Consider the following 23,632-nt stretch of genomic DNA (forward strand, 5'->3'; position numbering starts at 1 on the left):
GATCTGGGAGGAGGCAGTAGCAGCCGAGATCTGTCATTCAGCCTCTATGGGCCCCTAGAACACCCCGTTCAGTGACAGGTCACATTCAGCTCTCAGTCAGATAGGAGTCAGACATTTCACGGAGGTACGATGAGCATCGCTCTGTTCTCATTGCAAGTCATCATGATTCTCCTGCAGTGTCCAGTCAGTCGCTTCAGCACCCTGCCAATGAATGGAACCACCATGTCGAGGGCCTCCCACAGGCCCCACAGTAGTGAGCAGATGTGAGACCCCATGTTGGGAGAGGATTCACCCCCTACTTCCGGTCCTCAGCAAACCGAGAGTCAATGAGAGTGTCCATCGCCCTGTGCCCCATGTGGGCTCTGGCCATCGCCCGAGGTCCTTCCTCCTCCAACGCTGCAGGTTGCCCGTTGCCACCTTCCTTGACATCCTCCTCATTCAAAGAAATGTGGCGGGTCCCCATCTTCTCCTGGTCCAGCTGTTCTCCCTGCTGCAGTGTCAGATTGTGCAGCGTGCAGCCGGCCATTATGATGTGGGACACCCTATGGGGGCTTTATTGGAGAACTCCCCGGGACCTGTTCAGGAACCAGAACCATGTCTTGAGCAGTCCAATGACCTGCTCAACCAGCACATGCATTGACAAATGAGCCTCATAGCGTGTCTCAGTGGGTGTTGGTGGCCTCCACACTGGTATCATCAGCCACCTCCTGAGTGGGTAGCCTTGTCCCCTCCAGCCGCTGCTCTCCCTCAAAAACAGCTGGGATATGTGAACAGCCCAAGATGTAACTATCATGGACGATCCCCAGAAACAGGCACAAATCTGCATGATGCACATTGCATGGTCACAGACGAGCTGGACATTGAAGGCATTGTAGCTCTTGTGGTTCAAAAATGGCACCCCAAGCCACCATAAGGAATGCAGAGCCATGTGGGTGCAGTCGATGACACCCTGCACTTGGGGTATACCTACTATGCCCATGGTCCTGGCATCTTGGCTCTCCAAGTTGATGTATATGTGGGCCCTCAGAAATAGCACAACCTGTGACCTTCTTTACGCACTTGTAAGCTGCTGACTGGGATATGCTGTACATGTCACCAGTGCAGCCCTGAAATGAGACGCTGCCATAAAAGATCAGAGCTGCAGTCATTTTCAGGGCCATGGACAATGGATGGCCCCCCAGTCCATGCGGTGCAACTCTTGCATCAACCGACACGGGTGGCCCACCGTCCCCCGGGACAGATAGTCCTCTCCGGCACTGGACCTCTGTCATCAGGAAGTAGAAAGTTCTGTGCCAGTAGTGTCTCCACCGAGGCTCTGCCATCTGTGGCCGTGTTCCCAGAAGATCAGCAGGCACTGCCTCCCCTTCCTCTGCAGGGTGCTGGTCCTGGCCGCATGATGTCACTGCTGCTGGTCAACTGCGATAAAAAAGAATTGCCAGCTCGACTGGCTCCACGATTCTCCAGAATCAAAAACTGAAATTAAGAGATCAAAGTGAGCCACGAGGAGTCCTGACAATGCCCTGACCTTCAGACCTCTCAGGATCTGGGTCAAGCACCCATGCACAACCCCCGATGTGAACAACCTCCAATGTGAGCACCTTTCCAATGAGCCTCACTTCCAACTCCACCTGAATGAAGCACTTTGACCCTTGAGAGCCTCAGCAGTCTGTGTGCACCCCCATGGGTGAGGAATGAGGACAGTAAAGTATATTCAATGGACCTGTGTGCAGTCAATAGCAACCCAGTTTGTACTGGCACAGATCCACAGCATTCTCCCTAATCTGGCAGTTAACAACCCTCTATTTCAGAGAGAGTAAACCCAGGATGGTAAACACAGAAAAATGGAATATGCCACATTGCTGAAGTAGAGGATGCTCTTTGGAGATTTAGTTTCAGCCTCGTGGTCCGTACATAGTACAAGGAGCTTAACTGCACATCAATGCATGCTACACTGGATTATGTTCTTTACTATAAAAGGACACAAAAAAAGTAGCTAATTTGAAGCGAACCTTAAAAAATGACAATGAGAACTGAAAAAAAATGAACAATTACTTTTATGCTTGCAAATGTAAGCTTTCTGACAAATTGCCTCCTTGTTTTATGGCTTTCACCATCCAACATAGCTTTCAACATCCTCCCTCTGTGCAATAACATAATGGAAAAACCATCACTAACCTGTGTGGGTTTTCAAATGACAGTCCAGTGTAGACTTGACTGTAAAGCTCTTCCCACATTCATCACACTTAAATGGCTTCTCTCCAGTATGGATTCGTATATGTCTATGCAGGATGAAAAGACATGTTTTACCAGCTCTATTTAAACAATTCATGGTGGACATTTCTCATTTTAGAAAATACAGAATAACACAATGGAAATCAGAAGATTTAAGAGTTTTGAATGAATCGGGGCAATTTTAGAATGCTTTAAAACATATTTGTTTAATTTCCCTCACTTCATGTGTGTACAATAAAAGGAATGAGTTATTGGGAAATATCAGTGAGAATTACATAAAAAGAAATCAGCTACTGCCTCCCTGGCAATCTCCAGGGTTACCTGCAATGGCAGTGAAAAAGTGATTGATGAGATTCTCCAACACGAGTTCACAATCTCACAATAGAATGTTTGTGTTGCAAAACTTCACACCAGTGAAGAAGCCAATGATAGACCAAGAGGAGGCTGCGGAGGTAACTGGGGAAAATGACAGACACACCAGGACTGCTGTGAAGTTGTGATGACAGAGGAGGAGGCTGGGCAAGTTATTCGGGACTGTTGTTAACATGGTTCCAGGAGAAGTGAGAGAGATTCATCATCTCAGCAGTCAAATTACAATATCATCAGCAGCAATTCTGCTCATGCCGCATATCATGGGCTTCAGGAACACAATGAAATGGGTGATGCAACACTCCATCAAAAGCAATGGATAGAGATGAAAAAGATGCTGGAAAACTATGGATAAGGATCAAAAAGAAATCAGAAATTACCGGAGGGAAGTTAAATTAGAAAATAATGCATAAGGAGAAAAATATTTTCGAAGGAAGGTACAGCAAGCTATAAACATTAAGATTTAACGTTGCATTTCAAAAACCATATATGCGCAAGTCAGAATATTTAGGGCGGCACAGTGGAACAGTAGTCACTGTGGCCTCACAGTGCCAGGGACCCAGGTTCAATTCAGACCTTGGGTGTCTGTGCGGAGTCTGCACGTTCTCCCCGTGTCTGCGTGGGTTTCCTCCGGGTGCTCTGGTTTCCTCCCACAGTCCAAACATGTGCATGTTAGGTGGATTGGTCATGCTAAATTGGCCCACAGTGTCCATAGGTTAGACGGGGTTCGAGGAATAGGGCAGGCAAGTGGGCCTAGACAGGGTGCTCTTTCAAAGGGTTGGTGCAGACTAAATAAGGCTTCCTTATGCACTGTGGGGATTCTAGGATTAAATAGTAGGTGCGTCTTCATACCCATTTGCAGAGGGACTGCAAAATTACAAGATAAAAAGAGAAATCAGATCAGGACACGAGGGTATTTATTTAATACACTGGCAATTTGCGTCAAACTGGAAGCAGTTTGTGCACCTCTAGGCATACGCAGTTGCAAGCGCAGTCAGTTCTTTTTCTGGGACTGTCCTGGATTCATCCCACAGTCTACGGGTGGGAATTGCAGCAAAACTGGCCTCAAACCCATCAAACATCATTATTCTAGCCTACTTTGAGAACAACAGACCCCAATTCAAACAAGTGCTGATTTTCTCTAATTGTTCCCTGTTAGCCGAAAGCAGAGTCCTGATTAAAAGCAAGCACAAATTAGGTCATCTTACTTTGAAAGATTAAAGGATGAGGGGATATCAGAACGTCATTGGGCAATTTGAAGAATTTTGCTCTTTTTCCTCTAATTTAGCTAATTCTTCAATTTCTTTTTAAACCAGAAATATCCAACATTACAATCATTTTAATTGGTTCAAAAAACAGAGATAATTGAATACAGGAATAATTACAGATCAACTCGTCCACTATGATGGCAATATGGAGAATTGATGCTCAGATATTAAATTATCTTGGGCAAATATAAATTAAAGAGGCATGGGCATTTTATAATATTAATACATATTTTGCTTTACACTTTATGCCACAATTACGCAGGCTAACGTATGTAAAATTAACATGCCACTTAACATTTCTACACCAAGATTTGACTTTATGATATTTCCCATGGGATACTGAAACTATGGAGCATCCCCCCTAGGCCCACGCCCTGACCCTATCCCATTAACTGCACCTAATCTTTAGGACACTAAGGGACAATTTAACATGGCCAATCCACCTAACCTGCACATCTTTGGACTGTGGGAGGAAACCGGAGCACCCAGTGGAAACCTACGCAGACACGGGGAGAAAGTGTAAACTCCACACAGACAGTCACCCGAGGCCGGAGTTGAACCCGGGTCCCTGACGCTGTGAGGCAGCAGTGCTAACCCGCGCCATCGTGCCGCCCAAACAGTGATGTTAGCATCCGTTCTGGCATTAGTTTTTTTTTAGAAGAAAACACCTATTTTAATTCTTAAAAAGGAAGTACAGAGAGGAAGTTAAGAGACAAACATTTTCTCAATCCACCATCTACCATTGATTAAAACCTTTATATGCAAACATGAAGCCCATCCTGAGGCATATTCCAAATTTTAAAAATTAGTTTGGGTTTTGTTTGAAATGAAATGAAATGAAAAATGAAAATCGCTTATTGTCACGAGTAGGCTTCAATGAAGTTACTGTGAAAAGCCCCTAGTCGCCACATTCCGGCGCCTGTCCGGGGAGGCTGGTACGGGTTTTTACCTAATGAAACTCAATAACACTTTGTGCTTTCCATTTTTTGCCCTTGGTTTTAAGCAAAGGTCACACATGTTCAGTACAAATCTGTTAGGTGCATTGCAAGTCCTTCTATTCGTCTCCAAAAACCTCCGTGCAACTGACAACCACACGGGTCTACACAGATTCAAGAAAACAGCTCATTGCCACCTTCTTAAGGGCAACTGGTGATGGGCAATACATGTTGACCTGATCCCATAAACAAACTTATTCCAAATAAGCATCAACCATATGCAGTGAACTCACAAACACCAGGGACTAGACTAAGATGCCCCAAACTTATTTTATGCAGGACTACACAACCACATTCCATTAGTTCGGTCTGGATTCAAAACCATCTGCCCCTCTAATGCCATGCTCCATTACCATGAGTGGGTGAACAAGTAGTTGTCTCCGATAACTGGATGTAGGGACAGAGGCTGAAAACAAAGACAAGATTGCTGTTGAGTCAACTGGGTACTTGGACATACCTTTGTCGCAAGTGCAATGCCAAAAGGAGAGAAGAGGAGAGAATAATCTGCAGAGAAAATGGACAGCAGAACATAAAACTAAACTGAAAATAAAACATCAATTCTTACCTAACTAGGTCACTGGGCTTTTTGAAACTCTTTGTGCAAAATGAGCATTGGTTTGCATGTTTCGGCTCCTCCTCCACCTCTGTGTTCTTATCCTTGATTTCACTGACCCGATCCTTCTCTGCAGCTGATTGGACTAATACTTTTTCCGAGACTGTGGCATCTAACCGCGTTTCAGTTTTGGCGAGTTCCGCTGTCTCCTCTTCTGTAAATGTGATGATCCCAATCCGTGACCTTCGCAAAACAGGCCGTTCCAGATTTTCTTCTTCTTCTTCTAGATGGCAAGATGAAGAAAGAAAAGGATTCTTATACATACTTAAAATAGATCCCACTCTCAAAACAAAAAAAATCATTTAAAGTGTAAACTACCAAAAGTTTCAGGGAAAGGTCACCAGGATTTGGCTGGTTTACAGTTCAAGGTCAGCAATCCTGAAATACTTGTTCCAGTCATAAACCTTCGCAAAATTACCTTTATTACTTTTGTGACAATCCTAATCACAGAAGTCCTTTAAGTCAATTTCAATTCAAATTAAAAACAGGACCTAACACGAGGGGCTAGCATCCATTCTTCTACTTCTCACTTATTTTCCATTCTTTGTGAACCAAAGGAGACCAATTTTCTTTGTCAACCAATCTTGCAAAGGAGATTTACCAGGATGTTGCCTGGAATGGCGAGTAGGTCATACGAGGAAAGGTTGAGGGTGCTAGGCCTTTTCTCATTAGAACGGAGAAGGATGAGGGGTGACTTGATAGAGGTTTATAAGATGATTAGGGGAATAGATAGAGTAGACAGTCAGAGACTTTTTCCCCGGGTGGAACACACCATTACAAGGGGACATAAATTTAAGATAATTGGTGGAAGATATAGAGGGGATGTCAGAGGTAGGTTCTTTACCCAGAGAGTAGTGGGGGCATGGAATGCACTGCCTGTGGAAGTAGTTGAGTCGGTAATGTTAGGGACTTTCAAGCGGCTATTGGATAGGTACATGGATTAGGGTAGAATAATGGAGTGTAGGTTAACTTCTTAAGGGCAGCACGATAGCATTGTGGATAGCACAATTGCTTCACAGCTCCAGGGTCCCAAGTTCGATTTCGAATTGGGTCACTGTCTGTGTGGAGTCTGCACATCCTCCCCGTGACTGCGTGGGTTTCCTCCGGGTACTCCGGTTTCCTCCCACAGTCCAAAGATGTGCAGGTTGGGTGGATTGGCCATGAAAAATTGTCCAAAATTCTATGATTAACCTAGGACCAAAGTTCGGCGCAACATCGTGGGCCGAAGGGCCTGTTGTGTGCTGTATTTCTCGATCTCTAACCATCATAAAAAACACTCAAAGTGGATAAGTAAGTTGGAGCATTGCAAACTCCAGGGCGCCCACAAGCAAGTGATCACCGCTAAACTGGAAGTTTTGTAGCAGATACGTTTTGTGACACCCCATTCACCAAGCAAGTCACTCCCTCACGACTGACACACAGGGGCAGCATGTGTACCATGTACAGGTTGCAAAACAGCAACTTACCAAGGCTCCTTCGAAAGCACCTTCCAAACCCACAAACTCTGCCACCAAGAAGGACAAGGGCAGCAGATGCATGGGAACATCGCCACCAGCCACTGAGCCACACACCATCCTGACTTGGAACTATATCGCCATTCCTTCACTGTTGCTAGATCAAAACCCTGGAATTCTCTTCCTAACAGCACTGTGGGTGTACTTACACCCAATGGACTGCAGTGGTTCAAGAACATGGCAACACCTTCTGAAAGGGGGCAGCACGGTGGCATTGCTGAGGACCTGGGTTTGATCCTGGCCCTGGGTCACTTTCCGTGTGGAGTTTGCATATTCTCCTCGTGTCTGCATGGGTCTCACTCCCACAACCCAAAGATGTGCAAGGTAGGTGGATTTGTCACGCTAAATTGCCCCTTAATTGGAAAAACTTTTTTAAAATTCACCTTATGAAGGACAATTGGGGATGGGCAACAAATCTTGGCTTTGTCAGCAAAGTCCACATCCCATGAAAGAAAGGAATGGTAATTTTGCTAAAGACGGATGCTACATTTTCAAGAAAAACAAAGAACATAAAAAATAGTAACTGTCAGGCGGACATCCCCTCAAGCCTGCTCCACCATTCAGTAAGATCATGGCTGATTTTCAACTTCAACGCAACTTTCCTGCTTGATTCCCACATTCCGGTATTCCTCCAGGGTCGAAAAATCTATCCATTACATCCTGGTTTATCAGGTGGATTCCAGGGATGGTGGGACTGACCTACGAGAAGAGATTGACTAGGTTAGGATTGTCTTCGCTGGAGTTCAGCCGAATGAGTGGGGTTCTCAGAGACTTATAAAATTCTAACAGGACTAGATGGGGTGGATGCACGGAGGACGTTCCCAATGGTCGGTGTGTCCAGAACTAGGTCTGAGGATTCGGGGGAGACCATTTAGGACCAAGATGAGGAGGCATTTCTTCACCCAAAGAGTGGTGAGCCTGTGAAATTCATTATCACAGGAAGCAGTTGAGGCTAAGATGTTGAATACATTCAAGAGGCGGCTAGGTATGGCACTTGAGGTGAAGGGGATCACGGGTTATGGGTAGAAAGCAGGATTAGGCTAACGAGTTGGATGATCAGCCATGATCGTGACTAATGGTGGAGCAGGCTCGAAGGGGCGAATGGCCTCCTCCTGTTCCTATCTTTTTTTTCTTTTCTATTTTCTAATAAATTTCGAGTACCCAATTATTATTTGTTTCCAATTAAGGGACAATTAGCATGGCCAATTCACCTACCCTGCTCATAACATAAGAACTAGGAGCAGGAGTAGGCCACTGGCCCCCCGAGCCTGCTCCGCCATTCAATAAGATCTTTTGTGGACTCAGCTCCACTTTCCGGCCCGAACACCATAACCCTTAATCCATTTATTCTTCAAAAAACTATCCTTATCTTAAAAACATTTAATGAAGGAGCCTCAACTGCTTCACTGGGCAAGGAATTCCATAGATTCACAACACTTTGGGTGAAGAAGTTCCTCCTGAACTCAGTCCTACATCTACTTCCCTTATTTTGAGGCTATGCCCTCTAGTTCTGCTTTCACCCGCCAGTGGAAACAACCTGCAGGCATCTATCCTATCTATTCCCTTCATAATTTTATATGTTTCTATAAGATCCCCCCTTAGCCTTCTAAATTCTAACGATTACAGTCCCAGTCTACTCAACCTCTCCTCATAATCCATCCCCTTCAGCTCTGGGATTAACCTAGTGAATCTCCTCTGCACCCTCCAGCGCCAGTATGCCCTTTCTCAGGTAAGGAGACCAAAACTGAACACAAGACTCCAGGTGTGGCCTCACTAACACCGTATACAATTGCAGCATAACCTCCCTAGTCTTAAACGCTAGCCCTCTAGCAATGAAGGACAAAACTCCATTTGCCTTCTTAATCACCTGTTGCACCTGTAAACTAACTTTTTGCGACTCATGCACTAGCACACCCAGGTCACTCTGTACAGCAGCATGTTTTAATATTTTATCATTTAAATAATAATCCCTTTTGCTGTTATTCCTACCAAAATGGATAACCTCGCATTTGGTCAACATTGTATTCCATCTGCCAGACCCTAGCCCATTCATTTAACCTATCCAAATCCTTCTGCAGACTTCCGGTATCCTCTGCACTTTTTGCTTTACCATTCACCTTAGTGTTGTCTGCAAACTTGGACACATTGCACTTGGTTCCCAACTCCAAATCATCTTTGTAAATCGTGAACAATTGTGGGCCCAACACTGATCCCGGAGGGACATCACTAGCTACTGATTGCCAACCAGAGAAACACCCATTAATCCCCACTCTTTGCTTTCTATTAATTAACCAATCCTCTATCCATGCTACTACTTTACCCTTAATGCCATGCATCTTTATCTTATGCAGCAACCTTTTGTGTGGCACCTTGTCAAAAGCTTCCTGAAAATCCAGATTTACCACATCCATTGGCTCCCCGTTATCTACCGCACTGATAATGTCCTCAAAAAATTCCACTAAATTAGTTTAGGCACGACCTGCCCTTTTCTGAACCCATGCTGCGCCTGCCCAATGGGACAATTTCAATTCAGATGCCTCGCTATTTCTTCCTTGATGATAGATTCCAGCATCTTCCCTATTACCGAAGTTAAGCTAACTGGCATATAATTACCCGCTTTCAGGCTACCCCCTTTTTTTTTTTTTTAAATTTAGATTACCCAATTATTTTTTCCAATTAAGGGGCAATTTAGCGTGGCCAATCCACCTACTCTGCACATTTTTGGGTTGTGGGGGCGAAACCCACGCAGACACGGGGAGAATGTGCAAACTCCACACGGACAGTGACCCAGAGCCGGGATCGAACCTGGGACCTCAGCGCCGTGAGGCGGTTGTGCTAACCACTAGGCCACCGTGCTGCCCTTCCCCCTTTTTTAAACAGTGGTGTCATGTTTGCTAATTTCCAATCCGCCGGGACCATCCCAGAGTCATCTTTGGGTCGTGGGGTGAAACCCACGCAGACACGAGGAGAATGTGCAAACTCCACATGGACAGTGACCCAGAGCCTGGATCGAACCCGGGTCCTCAGCGCCGTGAGCAGCAGTGCTAACCACTGCACCACCGTGCTGCCCACCTGCTCCTACCTTCTATATTTCAATATGCTCAACAACTGAACATCCGCGTCCCTCAGGGGGGACCACCTCATCTCAGTTTTGAAGGAATGACGCCTTATCCTGAAACCATGGCCCCGAGGTTCAAGGCTCTGCATCCAGGGAAAATATCCTCTCAGCTCTCAAACCCCTCAGAATCTTATTTCCTTAACTGAAGAGTGTGGATATAAGGATCACGGATTTCATTAAATAAATATACTGAGTGTGACCAAGTGTTCTGAGACAAAGCACTCCATACCTCCAACTCCTACCGTTACTTGATGAATCTTCATGTGCCTCTTGCAGTGAAGTGATGTTCGGAAAGTGTCATCGCAGAACGGGCACTTAAATGGTCTCATACTGGTATGGATTACCATGTGCCTCGTCAGGCTCCCATTAGTGGTAAAAGTGGCATCACAAACATTGCATCGGTAAGCTTTGATACCTTTAAACACATGGAAGCATATTTCCAGATATCTATAAATGTTGAAGTATGCTATTTTAGTTGAATCAGAAAGATTGCTCCAAGTGAAGCTGGTGCTGACATCACTAATGCCGTCATACTGCATGGGGCTAAAAAACAGATTAAAGTCATACAGCACAGGAGGAGGCCATTCAGCCTTTCGCACCGTTGCTTGCGCTCTGAAAGAGCTATCCAATTAGTCCCACTCCCCTGCTTTCGCTGCAGTCCAGCTGATTTCAATACAGCTGTTAGTTATTTTGTCCCAGTTTGGTTTCCAAATGAGGGAGGCAGGCAATTCTGTTCAAATATGTGCTTGATTGGCCGATATTTCAATTTGTTTGGTCCCAGTTATTTTTATATAAATGAATGTATTTCTTTGCATGTCTGTTTCAAATTATAGAGGCAAACTGGGGCGACTGATGCCTCGCTATTACTCAATTTCCACCTAAAGCCAGGATGACAGTGCTACCAAAATTGTGCAGAGGGCTAACCCACTGATTTCCTGCTGCTCACCCACTCACCCTAGTTTTCAGGTGAACCTCAACTTAGTTGTCCAGTGGTTAGCATTGCTGCCTCACGGTGCTGAGGACCCGGGTTCGAATCCCGGCCCTGGGTCACTGTCCGTGTGGAGTTTGCACATTCTCCTCGTGTCAGCGTGGGTTTCACCCCCACAACCCAAAGATGTGCAGGGTAGGCGGATTGGCCACGCTAAATTGCCCCTTAATTGGAAAAAATAATTGGGTACTCTAAATTTATAAAAAAAAAAAAAATTTTTAAACTTAGTTGTCCAGAGCTTCCAACAGGAACAAGCAAATACAGAAATTGGGGTCAGATGATATAGTGCAAGGTTCCAATGCCATTTCTGTCTCTACCACCTCAACACATCCACTAACCATGGGCAGCAAAGTAGTGAGGGAGCAATTTCTAGCAGTGTTCATCATGACATCCCCTGCAGTAAAGTTTTTAAAAATATTTTTCTTCTCCTTTTTCACTTTTTCTCCCGAATTTACACCCACCAACAACAATAATCAGCAACAAATATGTCAAACCCCGTTAGGCACCCCCAGATACCTAAAGTGAGTCCCTGCCCTACGGAATGGCAGCCCGCCCACCCCTGCCCCTACCCCCGGCCGAGACACCACAAAATACTCACTCTTGTCCAGGTTCAGCTTGTACCCCGAGAAAGACCCAAATACCCTCAGTATTTCTCCTATCGACACACTCGGTTCCGACACATACAGCAGCAAGTCGTCGGCATACAAGGACACCCTATGTTCTATTACCCCACCCCCCCCACCCCACTATTCCTTCCCATGCTCCCAAACTTCTTAATGCGATGGCCAACGGCTCAATCGCAAGTGCAAACAGCAGGGGCGGGACATAGAACTGATATGGTTTGTGCGGACACTCGCCTTCGGCTCCTTATATAATAGCTTTACCAAGTTCACAAATCTTGGTCCAATCCCAAACCGCTCCAGCACTGCCATCAGGTACCCCCATTCTACCCGATCAAACGCCTTCTCGGCGTCCAATGCCACAACCACCTCTGTTTCCTTCCCTTCCGTCAGTGCCATAACGACGTTCAAAACCCTCCTAATGTTCGAAAACAGCTGCCTCCCTTTCACGAACCGCGTCTGATCCTCAACTATCACCTTCGGGAGGCACTCCTCCAGCCTACCCGCCAGTACCTTCGCTAATTTTTTTGCCTCCACATTCAGAAGTGATATTGGCCTATACGACCCACACTCCGTCGGATCCTTATCTTTTTTTTAAGCAACAGTGAAATCGATGCCTGCCCCAAGGTTTGTGGCAGCACTCCCTTCCCTATCGCCTCTTCCAACATCCCCACCATCAGGGGTGCCAACTTATCCTTGAATTTTTTATAATATTCCACCGGAAACCCATCCGGCCCTGCCACCTTCCCCGACTGCATCCTCCCAATCGCATCCTTTATCTCCTGCTCCACTATTGCTCCTTCCAATGTAGCCCTGTCCTCCTCCCCTAGCCTCGGGTACGCCAACCCATCTAGAAATTCCTGCATCTCATGGTCTCCCCCGGGTGGCTCTGACCTGTACAACCTCTCATAAAACTCCTCAAAAACCGTGTTAATCAGCTCCGGAGCCACCACCAATTTCCCTGCCCTATCCCTTACCTGAAGAATTTCCCTTACCGCTGCTTGCACCCGGAGCTGACCTGCTAACATGCCTTATCTCCATGTTCATAAACTGCACCCCCTGCTCCTCTTAGTTGGCGCACCGCCTTCCTGGTGGACAGTCGGTCGAATCTCGCCTGTAGTTCCTTCCTCTTTTCCAGCTTTGCTGGGTCCCCATCTTCTGCATAACTCCTATCTCCCTCCAACATCTCATCTATTACACTCTGCCGCTCCAATCTCTCCTCTTTGTCCACCCTGGCCTTAAACAAAATTACCTCACCCCTCACCACCGCCTTTAGAGCCTCCCAGACGACTGCCTTCGACACCTCACCCGTACAGTTGAAACCTACATATTCCTTAATTACCTTTTCAATTTTCTCACAGAACACTTGGTTCCCCAAAAGCCCTACATCCAGTTTCCACCCCGGTCTCGGCGCTACCCCCTTCTCCAGCACCATATCCACCCAATGTGGAGCGTGATCTGACACAGCAATTGCAGAGTATTCCGACCCCTTGACTCCAGCCAGCAAAGCCTTTCCCACCACAAAAAAGTCGGTCCGCGAGTATACCCTATGGACTGCTGAGAAAAATGAGTACTCCCGTTCCCTTGGGTGCCAGCTAGCGCCTTCGCCCCCCCCCTGATGGGACCAGCGAGCACGGCCATGATCTGTCCAACCTTGGCTCCTGCACCAACTTCCAGTCTCCCCCCACAATCAGCTCGTGTGTGTCCAAGTCGGGAATGGCCCCAAACACCTTCCTCGCGAATCCCACATTGTCCCAATTGGGACCGTATACACTTAACAGCGCCACTAATCTCCCCTCCAGCTCCCCGGCCACAATCACATATCCACCCCCCTGATCTGCCACCACCTTCTCCATCTGGAAGCGTACCCTATTGCTGACCAACACCGCTACCCCTCGAGCCCTTCCATCAAATCCAGAGTGGAACACTTGGCTAACCCAGCCTTTTTTAAGTCTCACCTGGTCCTTCACCCTCAAGTGAGTCTCCTGCAGCATTGCCACATCGGCTTTCAAACTTTTAAGATGTGCAAGCACCCTTGACCGGACCTCCTGGCCCTCTCACGTTCCATGTGACTATCCTTACTGGGGGTCTCTCTTCCCCCCCCCCCCCCCCCCCCCCCCCCCCCCCCCCCCCACCTTTCTGATCCACAATCATCATACCACCGGGCCCTGCCCCCCTCTCGCTCGCCTCGTAGGCCCATTGAAGCCTGCTATCCAGGCTCCAACGTCCGCAGCCCTCCCCTCGCCTCACCTCCGTTCACTAGCTGACTTTAGTTAGCTGGCGCGGGTGGCTCCCTCCGCCAAGACATATCGCCCCTTCCACCCAGTCCAGAGAACGAAACAACAAAACAAACCCAACAATCCACTAACATAACACTTAACCGTCGCACCACAGAACGCCAATCAACCCACCATTAACTTGAACTCGGTAACAATGCAAAGAGAAGTAAATTACAATACAAATCAGTAAAAAGAAAGTTGGAACATTTATACATTTTCCAGCTGCTCAAACAGTCCACATTCTCTCTTCCAGTTCCGCTCTTCACGTCTGTCCCAAGCCTTCTGCCCTCACGAGCGCCTCAGGCGCATCCGCTGTCTCAAAATACAAGTCTTTGACATTATATGTTACCCTCAACTTCGACGGGTACACCATACCAAATCGCACCCCCTTCTTGTACAATGCCGCCTTCACTCGCCAAAACGGCGCTCGTCTTTTTGCCAACTCCACCGTGAAGTCCTAGTAGATCCGAACCGCAGAACCATCCCACAGCACCTCCCGCTTCTGCTTCGCCCAGCTTAATACCTTCTCCTTCATGCAAAACTTATGGAAGCAGATAATTTCTGCCCTTGGCGGCTCGTTCACTTTGGGCTTCGGCCTTAATGACCGATGAGCTCGGTCTAGCTCGTACAGTGAGGGGTTATCACCCTCCCCCATCAGCTCCGCCAACTTCTGAGCGAAGTATTGTGTTGGCCTTGGGCCCTCTGTCCCTTCGGGCAAGCCCACAATTCTCAAATTGTGCCGCCTTGAGCGGTTTTCCAGGTCTTCAAGCTTTGCTCGGAGTTTTCTATTAACCTCCACCACCCTCCGCAGCTTGACCCCCATCAAGGTGACCTGGTCGCTGTGTCGTGACACGGTCTCCTCCACTTCCTTCATCTTCTCGCCCTGCTCTCTCACCTCGGCCGATGCCTTTGCCACAGCGACCATCACTGGGGCGATTGCCTCCGCCTCCACCACCAATGACTTCAATGCGACCACCGTCTCCTTCCTCAAGGTCTCCATATGCCTCACAAACTGTTTTTCCAGCTCCACCACCATCACCTCAGTCATTTTCTCCACCATAAGTAGTGCGGCCCCACCTTGCAGTTCGGCTTCCACCATCCCGTCAACACTTTTGCTCGTCTTCTCCTTCAGCGGCAAACCAGCGTTTCCTCCTTTCTTCGACGCTGCTCTTCGCATCCTTTAGCGGCTTAGTTTTTTAATTTTCTTTTTCTCCTCTCTCCCCCTCCACCCTCCTGTCCTTCATTAATCTGAATTATCTATTTATTTTTTTAATAACGGGGAGAAGAAAAAACTTTTACCAGACTTCCTTAAATCTTCTTTCTCTCTCCTCTACATTCACCCAGAGCTCCCCGGGCTTCAGCCTTCTTTCTTCCTCCTCGGTGGGAGCCATCCGATGTGGAGCACCCCACCTACATTGTGCCCTGGCCTCGGGCCTGCCGCCTCGGCCTCCTCGTAGCTCCGCCCCCTACGCCGCGGTGGGTTCAGCCCCTCAGCCCCCACCGCCCAACACCCGCGCAGGGTTCTTCGCTGGCTTTTAAACCGGCCCCGCTGGCTGCTCGTGACGCCCCCAAAGGCCGACGATAGTCAGGGGGTGCGTGAAGACTCGGTGATTTCCCCGAAATCGCCACAAATCGTGGCCACCGGCGGGAGCTCTTCTCGCTGCGGCCGCCCTGCTCGCCCACGCCACCGGAAGTCCCCCTGCAGTAAAGTTGGAAGTAGGTCTGGCGTTCATTTGCACTGAAGTTGCCTTGGTCTTTTTTGAAGTATTATAATATAATATAATATAATAATCTTTATTGTCACAAGTAGGCTTACACTACAGGGGCTGTTTAGCACAGGGCTAAATCGCTGGCTTTAAAAGCAGACCAAGCAGGCCAGCAGCACGGTTCAATTCCCGTACCAGCCTCCCCAAACAGGCGCCGGAATGTGGCGACTAGGGGCTTTTCACAGTAACTTCAGCTGAAGCCTACTTGTGACAATAAGCGATTTTCATTTCATTCACATTAACACTGCAATGAAGTGACTGTGAAAAGCCCCTAATAGCCACATTCCGTCACCTGTTTGGGTACACGGAGGGAGAATTCAGAATGATCAAATTACCTAACAGCACGTCTTTCGGGACGGTGGGAGGAAACCCACGCAGACATAGGGAGAACGTGCAGACTCCGCACAAACAGTCACCCAAGCCGGGAATCGAACCCGGTCCTTGGAGCTGTGAAGCAGCAGTGCTACCCACTATGCTACCTGCTGCCGAATGAACTTCAACTTCCATCCCCTTGCTGCTGTGGGCGCTACAAACCTCTGCTCACCTCCACTTTGAGACCCTGACCGTTTAAGTGACTGCTGGAGGCCCATCAAGGTCAAATGCCCCAACAGATTTCCCACCCACACAAATCGGCAAACTGCCTGTAAACCTGGTCCAACTCTACTATCCGATGTTAACAGGGTCCGAAGCAAGAGAGCTAATCAGGCCAACTCAACCACAACTGGCGAGTTGTGCCCACACCCTGTCCACCAATTGCTTGGTGACATGCCTGAAACAAACAATGCACACCAGCAAACACATGACCAAAACTATTAAAGACCAAAGACTGCTGGGCTAATGTTATTCCCCACTTTGTTTGAGGGGAGATGCCTGCATGGGGGAGGAGAATGTGGCTTTCAGGTTCATACTGAAAAATTAGGACTAAGTAAATATTACACGGCCTAGAAACAGTTCTAACATATTTAGAAAATAAGAGTGAGGAAAAGGGGGGAGGTGGGTATTTAGTCAGGCTAACTTAATGGCAGTTGAAAGACAATCAAGGAGGCAAAGAGGAACAAAGAAATTAAATCGTCAAGAAACATTAGACAAAATAGGAAAATATAGGAACTACAATTAAAAAAAGGATGGCTTTGACGGGAATAGGGCCATTAAGGGCTTTACAGGATAATACCAAAGGCAACAATAGAAAGATGGCAGAAATATCAAATAATTATTTCACCCTGGAAAAATTGGAAGGGAGATGGAACATAGATATAACAATGAATGAAGAAATGAGGAATAAGTGCACTTAAAATATGAATTGGACTAACTAAATAAACTCAAAGAGGATCAAATCCTTTTGCCTGGATGGGATTGCACCCACTTATTTAAAACAAGAGATAGCAGAGACATTACTCCTTATGTTTAATAATTCATTCGAAAAAAGTACAGGACCATTGTTGTTTGTGGGACTTTGCTGCAACTCTGAAGAACTTCATTAACTGTAAAGTGCTTTGGGATGTCCTGAGGTCATGAAGGGTGCCAAAAACATAAGTTCTTTCATTCTTTGCCAATTTGCTCAAACCAGTACCTGTGTGCGTTCGTTGGTGTGCTTTCAAAACTCCTGAGGATACAAAACATCGACTGCACTGTAGGCATTTGAAGGGCTTTTCCCCTGTGTGAGAACGTACATGTTGCTTCAGATGGCTTGATTTCTTGAAACCTTTGGTGCAGAACTCACACCTGGGAAATTCAAAGGAGAATCATCGGCATTCTTTAAGGACAAGTATATCTTTTTGCTTCATGGAGCATCAATCTACAAAAGGCGCATGGTGAAACGTGGACATGATGTGGACAAGGAGCGGCGCGGTGGCCCAGTGGTTAGCACTGCTGCCTCACAGCGCCAGGGACCAGGGTTCAATTCCGGCCTTGTGTGACTGTTTGTGTGGAGTTTGCACTTTCTCCCCATGTCTACGTGGGTTTCCTCCTGATGCTCCAGTTTCCTCCTACAGTCCAAAGATGTGCAGGTTAGGTAGATTGGCCATGCTAAATTGCCCCTTAGGTGTCCAATGTGTTAGGTGGGGTTGCTGGGTTACAGGGATAGAGTCGGGGCGTGGGCCTAGGTAGTGTACTCTTTCTAAGGGTTGGTGCAGACCCGATGGGCCGAATGGCCTCCTTCTGCACTGTCGAGATTCTATGATGATTAACACTGTGCCACTCACAAAAATGATAGTAGTTGATTTAAGAACAGGCCTTTGTCATAGACAAGAGATCCAGTAAGCATCACATTAAGTGAGCGAGCAAAGAATACAAAAGGAACTATGGGAAGGACTGGACCTATGGAAACAGTCAAGTGAAGCTTCAGTCACAGTACTAAGCAAAGACGAGGAGAATCCTTTTTTTGAGAATGGTGGAGAAAACAATCAGCATGGGTGTCACACTGTATTATACATTCCAGGTTTGTGAATCCTACCACTTCAGGTGGAGGCCAGGAGGGGCAGCAAGTCCTAAAAAAATAGAGTCAAACATGAATTTAAAAAACACACAACAGATGTGACCGACGCTGAAGGATTAATGTGTACCTGGTGTAGCTGTAATCAGGCTTGTAAAAAACGTCAACACTTATCTACTTAAACATTAATGTCGTTGCCCTTCATTTACATTTTACACTCGATGCTGCATTGATTTAAACACTGGCAGATCAAAATTTCTTGGAAACATTCGAGGGGTGGGTGAAAGTGCAAAAGGATGACACTTCTATCTATTGCTTTGTCCTGCTACTGCTCCCCATTCCAAATCCCAGAATGGGGTCACTAAACCAAGTGGTCAGCTACATCTCCAGTGGCACAGCCGGAGTGACCAACCCTGCTGAACTGACGGAAATTGGACTGGCCGCGCTGCTGGTCCAAAAGAAGCTAGAACTAGATCAGCCAAATGTCAGCCGGGCACCATTTTGCAGAAAACATTATCTGGCTGTTGCCTGGACATAAGCTGAGTGGTTCTAGCATCTTCGATTGCTGGTTTATCTGGAGAACAACCGTGCTCTTTCCAGAGTAATGCAATAGGATTTTTTTTTTACATCTCTTCTGACAATGTAGTAATTTGAGGCAGGTATGTGGTCAAATCCCGACTTGAACGCCTGACTTTCCAACTCATGGGTAACAGTGTTCCCACTCAGCCAAGGTTAACACTAAAGGTGATCTGGCCAACCCCCGATCCAATCCTTCACAAATGGGTGGGCTATGTGAATATCTCAGCTTTCTTTCCGACAAACTAAAGGGGCTCTCTTTTTCCTTTGAAGGGAACAGTGGAAAATCAGAGAAGACAGCAAATAAATCTGGTCGATGCTTCAGAACCTATCAGCAAGTCTCCAATACATGGGAACATGCTGTAACAGCACTCCCATTGACACTAACCTGTATGTTCGTCTAACTTGGTCCTCACCGTCAGAGTGGAAGGCTGAGCGATGGCTTTGAAGATGTAGGTTTCCCGATGATGGCTCATGCATAAGTCGGGTGGTCTACAAATGTGCATGAAAATATACAAAAAGTTTTTTTTTAAAATCGTCACTGAAAAGGTGTCACATCAATAAAATACTGAATTATGCCCATTACAGTGTCATGATATGCAGACAGTATTAGGTCTGAGTGAGCTTCAACGTTACTGAAATGCATACAGAGTTCATTCACAACAATGCACAACATTCCACATATTTCATAATAACGAAAGTGAAAAATTTTACAAAGAAGATAAATCCAATACGTCCATAGAAGGTGATAAATGAAATACAGCAATGAGCCAGTAAGTAAATTTACACAATCAACAAACCCACTTTTGCTTGCTGGCGACCAAGCATTGAAAAATGAGTTTAAATAATCTGGTCCAGAACCTGAATTAGTGTTGAAAGTCCAAAAGTCCAAAAATTAAAGTAAAATGCAGCTTTACTTAGTGTAGAATTCGAAGATTAAGAAATGCCAAATACAAAAAGGTAATTTGCTATATCAGTTTCTACTGGCAAAAGTCTGACTCAATAATTTATGACTTAAATTCCCCATGGCTGCTTAACTTTCATTATGTACTGGTATAAGAATTATTATACCTAATCCACCCCACACATACCATCACAGAAAAAGAGCAGTCGTGTACGATTTTACTTCTATTTTGCATTGAACACTTTCCCATTCTTTATTTTACTCATCAAGGTGACCATACTTTATATTTGTCAAGATTTTGAAGTTTGTGATAGAGAGTTAAAATCATCTCCCTTTTTTAACACTATCTGTCACGTACACAAATATAATACAGATATGAGAGATCGGCATCTGAGTTTCACTCATCTGTCAAGGGGCAAAATGCCCCTCATTAAGTTTGGGATCCTGTCTCCACCAGAGGGCAAACACAGTAACAGGACACTCATTACCAGGCATGCTAATCTGCTCATTAGAATAGTGACGATCCTCTGCCTTCTGACCAACCACTCCATGATCTGTGTCGCGCCGCCAAGCCCTCAGTAAAGCCTTTCCCTTCATGCCATCCATTGAACCAACAACAATTGAGTGCATGTTCATCAAAAAAACCCTCAAAGCATGCTAATTCTACAGAACGGAGGGACAGGAATAGACTAGTCAGCCCCTCGAAATTGATCTGCCATTCAATTAGATGTAGCTGATCTGCACTTAGTACCAGTTACTCACCTCATCTCCAGATTTGTGGACAGCCTTACTCAACAAAAAAATGTCAGTCTTCAATTTTCCCCTTTTTTGGAGGTGGAGGGAGTATGGAATTATGTGGGAAAGATGCTTCCTTATTTTCCTTCCAAATGGCCTGGCTCTAAATTTAACATGATGTCCCCTCATTCTTCATTCCTTACTAGCATTTTAAACACATTGATAAGATCACCCTTCAATCTTCTATCCTCAAGGGAAAACAAGCCAAGCTTACGCAACCTGCCCTAATATTTAACCCATCTAGCTCATCATTGTCGTTTAGGGAAGAAAATCTGTTATCCTTACCCATTACCCGTTCTTACTCACCAAATGTGGGAGATGTTTACTAAGTAAATATGGAGATGGCATAGACTCAATGGGTTAAATGGCCTCCTCTGCTGTAATGACTCTATGAGCACATACATCAGAAAAATTCAATCTAACCTCAGTACAATGCAATGATGATCATAGTATAACAGAGTGGGCATTTCACATCTTTTATTATATATATCAAAAACTTCAATGGGGCCCATTTAACACCAGCTTACATTTCTAAACGGTTGATTTACAATTTCATAAATTAATCCTTCAAAATGCAATAGTAATGCCGTAAAGCTGTAGCACTAAGGTGGAACAAGTCTCTGAGGAGTACAGTTTAAAACATCATTTGTTTAATACTCACCACATTGATGTTGTCTGTTGTAGGAACCTGAAGCAGACTCTGCTGATGGTAACTGGGAGTTAGAGCTTGTGACTCAAGGCTACTGGAGTCCTGTAACTGCTGTACTGCTGTAAATGGACTCTGCTGCCCAAAGCTATCGGTGATGGTAAAACCTGGCACAGAATAGTAATAGGTTAATTCGTTTAGGTTCACTCAACTTACAATGTTTAAATGGCAACATAGAACAACTGCGTCAACTTGCTAAGTAATAAAAGTATATATTTTTCTATCCTATTTCATTCAATATAGAGCAATGCTCCCATTTAGCCAGTCCAGGTTTCATACAAATTGAGCATTTGCAATATCACAAATCACAACAGAATTCTTTCAATTTATAACCATAATCCAAACCCCTAAGTTATAAATTATAGACATGGAATTACTTCCTGCTAGTTCTTACTATCACCCAATTCTGGCCTCTTGTGCGTCCCTGATTTCCTTCACCCTACCATTGGCAGCCATGTCTTCCAGCTGTCGATGTCACAAATTCTGCAATTCCTTTGCTAAACCTCTCAGCTGCTCTCCCGCTCTCTAGTTCTTTTGGATGTTCCTTTACATCCACCTTCGATCCAGCTTTTCATCACCTTTCCTGATAGATCCTCCTGTCTCGTCTCTTTCTGTCTCTAAATGCTCCTGTGACGCAGTGTTGTTCTACTACCTTAGAGCGACCAACTAATTTAAAACTTCTTGGTCCATTAGTCAGTCTTGGAGACCGGTTCAAACTTTCCTTTTTAGAAACATGGCTATTTTGATAAGAGGGAAGAATAAACTTCTCCAATTCTGCGCCAGCTGACAAAACAAAAATCTGTTTTTGCAGATGTAACATCACAAAAGAGTTATTTTTTTAAATTCATTTTCACGATTAGGGCGCCACGAGCATTTATTGCCCGCCCCTAATTGCCCTCGAGAAGGTGTTGTGAACCACCTTCCTGAATACCGTCGAGTGGTTTGCGAGGCCATTTGGAGTAGCAGATTGGAGTCAGCCACATTGTCGACGATCTAGAGTTACATTTGCCCAGAATGGGTGAGGGCGACAGATTTTCTTCCCTAAACAGCATTAGTGAACCACATAGATTTTTACCAGGGCCATGTAGTTACAATGCTCACCATTACTTGTATGGGATTTTTATTCCATATTTATTTGCTTAACTGAATTTGAATTCCCCAGCTTCTGTGATGGAATTTGAGCTTGTGATTCCCAGACCATTAGTCCAGGCTGGTGGATTACTAGCCCAGGAATAAAACCACTATTCTACCATCCCAGATCAATTGAAAAAGCTTCTTAATTTAAAAAAAAACATGCAGTGAAAATACAGAACTAAAACCCCAAATCTTAAGATTTGTGAAATGCAGACAATCGTCCACGCTCCAACGAAAAAACCTATTTGAAAATTTGACATTGGTCAGCTCAAGGTTACGCTGTTGCATAGATTGTTTCACCAGCACCATGAATTAGCTTCCGGTTAATTGTTTTTGGCTGGTATGCCTTGTCCCGAAGCAGAGTGCTGCATAACTTTAATCAATTACTTAATTCACGTTTGCAACAGTTATTTGAGAAAGCTGGAGAAACACAAAAAAAGTTGCACTATTTTTCTAAAAGCCACCAAATTAATTTTAACTTCAACCTTGGGTCAGGCTCTGTTGATCAAAGGTTTGCTGCGTTATAGCTTGTTGATCAAATTGGCTGATATTTTGCTGTGTTGTCACAAAGGAATCTGGAGTAGGAAAATAAATAACAAACAAAACACTTAATTTGACATTGTATGCAGATTAAAATAGGAAATGGCAAATATATATTACACAGAATTTCCCAGTGCAGGAACAGGCCATTTGGCCTGGCTAGGCTATGCTGGTGTTTAAGCTCCACATGAGCCTCCTCCTACACTTCTTCATGTCATCCTCCTGCACAAAGGTCAATTCCTTTGTCCATTATGCACTTAACCAGCTTCCATATAAATAAATGCATCTTGCCTCAATCTAACAAAAGTTAGACATTTAGATGGTACCATCACAATTAATATAATATTGAGTAATACAAGATCTACAAGACTTCCAAGTCCTACCAACACATCAGAGCAACACATTTCTGGTTCCATGCATTTAGGCAGTAAACAACTGTCAGTGCTCCAGTAGGGATCATAGTATTTAGAAATCCTTTGCTGTTGAGGACTTCAGTTTGATTTCCCCCAGATTTGTTCCATTCTCTCTTGGGGCATGCTTTACACCATTCAGAATAAAGCATTCTGAATATGGTGTTAAAGTCTTTGCATTGTTTGTGCGTAAAGCGATAATGTTGTACATAGTGCCAGTGAATATGTTCAGCTACAGCAAGGTGGGAGGATAACAAAAACATTTTTTAAAACGTAAAGTTCCGCAGTAAACTAGTCAGAAATGGGATTGATATTTTGTGATCCTTTTTAAAGCACACCTGTATAAACACATAAACAGAAAGCAATTATGGGAA

General features: G+C 45.3%; 1 protein-coding gene and 1 long non-coding RNA gene across 8 annotated transcripts in view; one reads left to right on the forward strand and one right to left on the reverse strand.

Annotated features, from left to right (window-relative positions):
- The window catches only part of LOC119972821, a 43,561-nt gene extending 24,210 nt beyond the window's left edge, over window positions 1-19,351 (forward strand). The window contains exon 2 of the long non-coding RNA XR_005462158.1: window positions 19,043-19,351. This is a non-coding gene — a long non-coding RNA (uncharacterized LOC119972821). The remainder of the gene's footprint in view (window positions 1-19,042) is intronic.
- Window positions 1-23,632, reverse strand: part of LOC119972820 (zinc finger protein 236-like) — a 168,518-nt gene that overhangs the window by 49,167 nt on the left and 95,719 nt on the right. For 5 of the 7 annotated variants that reach the window (XR_005462157.1, XM_038810265.1, XM_038810263.1 and 2 more), the window contains 7 exons: window positions 22,794-22,883; window positions 21,130-21,281; window positions 19,158-19,261; window positions 17,333-17,484; window positions 10,339-10,524; window positions 5,430-5,700; window positions 2,176-2,279 (listed from right to left, as the gene is read on the reverse strand). Coding sequence is in view for 6 of the 7 variants with exons in the window: in XM_038810265.1 (XP_038666193.1) it covers window positions 2,176-2,279; window positions 5,430-5,700; window positions 10,339-10,524; window positions 17,333-17,484; window positions 19,158-19,261; window positions 21,130-21,281; window positions 22,794-22,883 (1,059 nt within the window). In the remaining variant the exon portion in view is untranslated. The remainder of the gene's footprint in view (window positions 1-2,175; window positions 2,280-5,429; window positions 5,701-10,338; window positions 10,525-17,332; window positions 17,485-19,157; window positions 19,262-21,129; window positions 21,282-22,793; window positions 22,884-23,632) is intronic. The other 2 variants (XM_038810264.1, XM_038810266.1) reach the window with 2 other exon arrangements.

Source organism: Scyliorhinus canicula, chromosome 10, assembly GCF_902713615.1.
Source record: "Scyliorhinus canicula chromosome 10, sScyCan1.1, whole genome shotgun sequence".
Lineage (NCBI taxonomy): Eukaryota > Metazoa > Chordata > Chondrichthyes > Carcharhiniformes > Scyliorhinidae > Scyliorhinus > Scyliorhinus canicula.